General features: G+C 42.9%; 1 protein-coding gene across 2 annotated transcripts in view; it reads right to left on the bottom strand.

The window, feature by feature from the left end:
* Positions 1-626: 626 nt before the first annotated feature.
* The window catches only part of BMP2K (BMP2 inducible kinase), a 109,041-nt gene continuing 103,667 nt past the window's right edge, over positions 627-6,000 (bottom strand). For both annotated transcript variants that reach the window (XM_038398463.2, XM_043513637.1), the window contains one exon: positions 627-3,125. In XM_038398463.2, the coding sequence (XP_038254391.1) occupies positions 1,675-3,125 (1,451 nt within the window). In that variant the 3' untranslated portion in view covers positions 627-1,674. The remainder of the gene's footprint in view (positions 3,126-6,000) is intronic.

Here is a 6,000-nt window from a genome sequence, read left to right as displayed (position 1 = left end):
TAAGGGAACACTCACTGCATCTGTATATACAATTCATTCATCCATTGATTTGTCTCAAATAATTTAAAATTGGCTTTTTGTGCAAAACGTCAATATTCAGAGCAAGATATACCATGTTGAAATAAGCACAGAAGACCCGATTCCTTCCATCTTATGTCTAGTCATTTACACCTGTGAAAAATGAGTGTGAAATGGGTGTCAAATACCACCATTCTGATTTCTGTTCAATTTGCAACAGGTGTAAGTGACTAGACACAAGGCACAAGACAGTGGAGATTCAGCCCCATATATAGCTAGTATATACTTTTGTAACAGAACAACTAAATCATATATTCACCAAGTGGATTAGCATCACCAGCCCATCATGACATACTGTGTAGTATACGTTTTTAGCAATCTCATGTGCACCTATTGGCTTAGAGGTACTTTGTAGCAGGAAGTGAGTCCTGTTTGTAAGGCCTTGTGGTGTGAAATGCAGTTTACTGACAGAATAGTAATCAGCATCTACAAGCTACCTGCTGCTTACTGCTTCTCTTCTGAAATTCTGTGGTTTCAAGGTATAGCTTCTTCATAGCTCAGTGCATTTAGCAGAAACTCTTATAAAACAAAGTACAATAAGAGAGTTGTCAGAACTGAAAAGAATATTATGCGACAATTTCATAGTTGTTGTTTAAAAACAGTTTCTAAGGTATACACAGATTTTGTTTGGAATAAAAATCCAAGAGAAAGAAGTGGTCTTTTCAGATGCACACCCTAATTAATAATTGAACAAAACCAATCTGTAATCTTTACGTGTTTGCACTTGCTGCCAATTTTACTGATGATCTGATATATTCCTGCTGTGCTAGACATGGCATCCAGGTTAATCAGCCCCTCTTGTCAAGTGTACTGTGTAGTCTTCAAAGTGCTGCAAATGCTGGCTGTATCCCTGCTACTTTGTTACCCATGATTTTATCTAGCAAACCAATATATTCTCTATATCTTTAGTTTTAACTCTCGACTTTCATTTTGCTATTTTACATTAATGGCACTTATTGTAAAAAAATTAATGTTCAGGCACACAAAAATTGCCTTTCACCTCTATTTGTGCACTAGTTCTCAAGCCACCGCCATGCTCTGCAATCTTGAGACACACAATCCTTTGAGTAGGTTTCTTTGTTAGGATTAGAAAAGAGCTTTTTCATTTAGAAGGTGGAGACTGAAGAATTTCCAGCAGACCATGGATACCAGCAGATACATATTATCTCAGGTCTCAGAGAGAGTCAAAGGTTTGTATCATAGAAGGATTCCATTCCATCAGACTTACTGGATCCATCATGGCAGACCTTCTTCCGTGGTTTTTCCCCTTGCACTGCCTATGAGTGGAAAGGCTATGCAAAAGTGCCGAACAGTATATTTCATGGCTACAAAGTCAGTGGCTGAAATAATAGCTCACATCTGATTCCTCTGGAAATGTGCTGTCCTATTGAAATGCTTCCTCCTTTTTTTGGGTGTTTTGTATGATACAAAAACACATGATTTTAAATTTTGGGGGAGAGCTGGGCATGCAGTACCGAGGCTGAATAAACGGTACGAAAAATCATTTTCCCTGTCAATTCAGCCAGATGGATTATTACACTATTTAAAAACAAAGTTAAATAGTGCAGAGAGCGAGAAATAATCTGGTGGAAGCCTTTACTGTTTGGAAGGAAATGGAGCTGCCCCGAACGGATCTAACTCTAATGCCTGTTGCTGCTGGGCCTGCTGTAGTGTTACACTCTGCACAACCAGTTCTGTGAAGGGCACTGCACCAAAGTCATCTGTTTTTAGCCCATCACCACTGTGAACGGTCCCATGCAGGGAGCTCTGTCTAGGTCTACCAGGCACTACTATATTATGGTCCCCACGGTTGTCACCCAGTCCTTGATGTTGTGGGTTCCGCATCAAGTCTGGTGGGTGGAAAGGTTTGGCTCCAAAGGGGTCCAGCAGATTCTCGTCCGCTTGCAAAGGGTTGCCTCGATCTTTGCTGTCAGTCAATGCAACACTTATGTTTTCCTTGGAGTCTGAGATCGTTAGGAATTCGTTGCTGCTTTGGGAGTCCCTGCGGCCAGTTTTTTTGTGCCTGCGGGATCTCTCTGGGGTGCGGTAGCTGGGTTTCAAAGCCTTCTTGGTGCTGGTCGGGGTGCCATGGTGGCGCTTCCCATTGCTTTTGGGCACCTCCTGTTTCATGCGTCTTTGCCGGGAGGAGAGTTTCTGCAGGTTCCGCTGCTGCTTCACCTTCTGTTGCTGCTGGCTCCCTGTAATCTCCTCAAAGGGGACAAGTCCAAAGAGGTCCTCTCCGCTTTCACTGCTCTTTGGGGTGGGAAGAGGCTGGAAAGGGGTGCAGCCAAAAATATCCACACTTCGGGGAGAAGTAGGGGAGGTTTGGGTCTCAGCTCCTACAACCAGGCCATCTGGCTGGGCCACCTTCTTGCTGAATGGGGCTTTAGTGAAGACATCAAAGTCATCCTGCTCTTGCCTCAGGCTGAGAAAAGCAGGCTGAGGAGAGAAATCTGTGTCACTCTCTTCTCTTGGCTGAGGTTGCTGAGTCTGAAGAGCAAAGAAGGGGACAGCCCCAAACACATCAAATTCTTGGCCAGGGCTCACCTTGGCCACAGTACTTGGTAACTCAGGCAAGGAATAGAGTGCTATATTCGGTTCTTTGTCTTCACGACTGCCACCCACCTCTCTGTATCTAGTGCAAGGGATCCCTTCCATGGGCTTTCCCTTGGTGTGATCGGAATCAGAATCAGAACTCTGCTTTTCTTCCTCCTCTTCCTCCACCTCATCTTCAGAGTCCATAAGGAGAGGCCGATGGCCTAAGTTCTCAGGTTCTGTATCATTGTCATCATTAAAGTCTCCATGCTCCCCCTGTAAGACATCTTCATCCTCCTGCTCTTCATCTTCCTCACTGCTCTTGGGAGAAGGAGGGTCAGATTCAAAGTCACTCTCTGACTCATCGCTTCCTTTCTGCACTTGTCCCCCTGCCGTTTTTCTTCCTGAATGGTGCTCTCGAGAGGCTTGACTTGATTTTTCAGCCTTGTTTGGGCTCCGTAAATTATTTTCTTGACTGCTGGCTGAATTGTCAATTGCCTTTCCCGGAGAACCTGTAGGGCCAAAGAAAATATAAAACATAACTTTAAATTCATTTTTACAACAAACAGCTCTTATTTCACATCTACCACATAGACATGTAGAAGGGTGCAGGTGCATTCAGATGTGCCTCTTTTGCAGTTATTCTCAGAAAAGAGATTGAAGGTCCATATAGAGTGTCGACTTTTGATCTGATGTTAATGAAATACGTAAACTGTCAGACCTTTGTGCCCTTCGGTTACTTCTAATACACCTGGCCTGTGAGAACAACATTTTCTCTCCTTTGACAGCTCTTGGTATCAATCTTCAAAAGATAATATAAACAATATAAACAATTGTTTATACAATTATACAAACAACAGGGCCAGCTGTTCAGGTGTGCACATTGCAGCTCCAACTAAAAATGATGGGAACTGCTGGGTGCTGAGCGCTTTGAAAATCTTTCCATTTCTTTAAGATGCCTAAGTGGGAGCTGGTGGGGTCCTGGATCTTTTGAAAATCTAGTCTGAAAAATCTTATAGCTCAATTAATTGGGGGAAAAAAATCTACCAGTGTGAGCTAGTCACATTGAATTTAATTTGTGCAGTTTCTGTACACCATGTAACAAACTACCAATCACAAATCAGAGAGCAATACAGTTGTATGACAGCATTTGCATTTGAAGACGCTTCTTTATTTTTGGAAGACAAATGTGGACACCACCTTACTGGCTGTGTGCACTGTACAGCTGCATAGGTACCGGTCTGTGTAGCAATACTGATTTTTTTATATTGATACACTACTGCAGCATCGTACATCAGTGGACAACTTAGCTATGCTTTGACCGTGAAACCAAATTGCAAAAAAATACAACGCAAAGAATGGAGATTGCTTAGTTCACGTGCAATTCTGTCAAAAAGGCTATCCACATGAGGTCCCAAAGGATTAAATGAGACTGGTTTACATTGCTTCAGAAAGTCACTTTCATTTGATCTTGTCTATACTATACAATTTTGTGCCTATTTCCAACACTGATGCACTCATGCAAGCACTAGTACAGCCCAGGCAAAGGTATTATTTTCAGCATGGTATCAGAAACACAGCTCTACCAAGGTTTTACGGCACAGTATTGAAAAGGCCGAAGAGGGGCCTACATTGGCGCTCACACTGGGTATGGGATATTGTTGTGCAGATGCTATATTAGCAGGGCCCCCCCATGCCCGTAATGTTGCAATCCATAGTGGAGCTGACTACACCAACTGCTACCAATGTTTTGAGTGCAGTGTTTACCTAGCCCTGATCACAGGTGGTCTAATTCAGTGGTTCTCAACCAGAGGTCTGGGGCCCACTGGTGGACTGCAAACAGGTTTCAGGGGTCTGCCAAACAGGGCCACTGTTAGACTTGTGGGGCCCAGGGCAGAGAGCTGAAGCCCTGACATGTGGGGCTTAAACCCGGGGCCCTGAACCCTGCCACCTGGGGCTCAAGTTGAAGCCTGAGCAACTTAGCTTTGCGGGGGGCTCTCTGGTGGGGGCCTAGACAATAGCCTGGCTTGCTACTGCCTAATGCCGGCTCTGGCATTTATATGCAGAAAAAAGTTGTTGTGGCACAGGTGGGCAGTGAAATTTTTATAACATGTTGGAGGGGGCTTCAAAGAAAAAGGTTGAGAACTCCTCATCTAATTGACATGGGGGAGATTTTTAAAGGCAAAAATGCCAGTCAGGCATCTAACTGCCCTTGAGATGGTTAAGCTAGGTGCCTGCCACTTGTGCCTTTGAAAATCTCCACGGTGCTTAAAATGGTTGCAGCAGTGGATGATCTGTCTACATCAGGACTTGGTATTGTTAATGCCAGTGAAGCTGAATTGGTGGTAGCAAGAGTAGGAAATTTTGGAAACATTTCTTTGATAAATACGTCCCAAGTACTTGTCTTGCTGTTTCAAACTGGCTGTAGTCCGAAAAATCATGCTCTAAATTGACATTGTGAGGTCCCATATTCATTTTCTCCCATTAAACAGTTTACAAATCACGAAAGGATTTAAAACAAAACAAACAAACTAGCAGCTGCAACATGAGGTCTGAAAAATCAGTCTGTTCTTGCTCTGACATCCTTCTCCTACCTGATTAAGATTCTGCAATTAGAATGTAGCTGACCATTCCACTTTCGATGAATGATGCACAATAGGGATCCAATCTACTCTTTCATGGGTACCTTGGCTTGGTAATGTTAGAAGTAGTAAAAACTTGTGCATGCCAGTAAAGTAAGCAGACATGACTTCTACACTCGGGGACCGATATACTAAGGTGCTATTTTCACACATCAAGAGTCACTTTTGGGTAATTACTCTCAAGCTTTATAGATTGGATATTGTATTTTGTGAAGATGTCTCTCTTGCTTTGTAGTTTTCAAATTTTGAGTTTCAATAATATATTTAGGTGGGAGAAAACAGTAATACAGCAACAAACTGTTACAATCAACCGAAGAAAGGCTTTTCACTTCACTTCAATACAATATATCTGTACTGGTCAAATGTTCCATTCTTCTCCCTAAGACATAGATCACATTGCAGCTGCATCACTTGAGAGTGTATCATAGAACAATATAATGGTAGTAATAATCATGCTGATCAGTGTTGTTGCATGAGCTCTCAAAGGGTGAAATTCATTTTTTCCTGCACAGAGTCTGAGTAAGGCGGCTTTGTGTGAAGAAATACACAGATGAAGAGGAGATGGGGGAATTCAGCACACCAGCAAGCCACGTGGCTGCAATACGGTCCCTGAAGTATTTTTTTTATACAGCACCACATAAAGGGTGAACTATTGTTGAATGTGCCAACCTGGCGGTGTCTCTGGATCAGCATATGTATAAGCATATGCAAATTCCCTATGAAAAAGCCAGCAAAAACAGATGCT

Source organism: Dermochelys coriacea, chromosome 4 (genome assembly GCF_009764565.3).
Source record: "Dermochelys coriacea isolate rDerCor1 chromosome 4, rDerCor1.pri.v4, whole genome shotgun sequence".
Lineage (NCBI taxonomy): Eukaryota > Metazoa > Chordata > Testudines > Dermochelyidae > Dermochelys > Dermochelys coriacea.
This window is presented reverse-complemented; position numbering and strand designations above follow the sequence as displayed.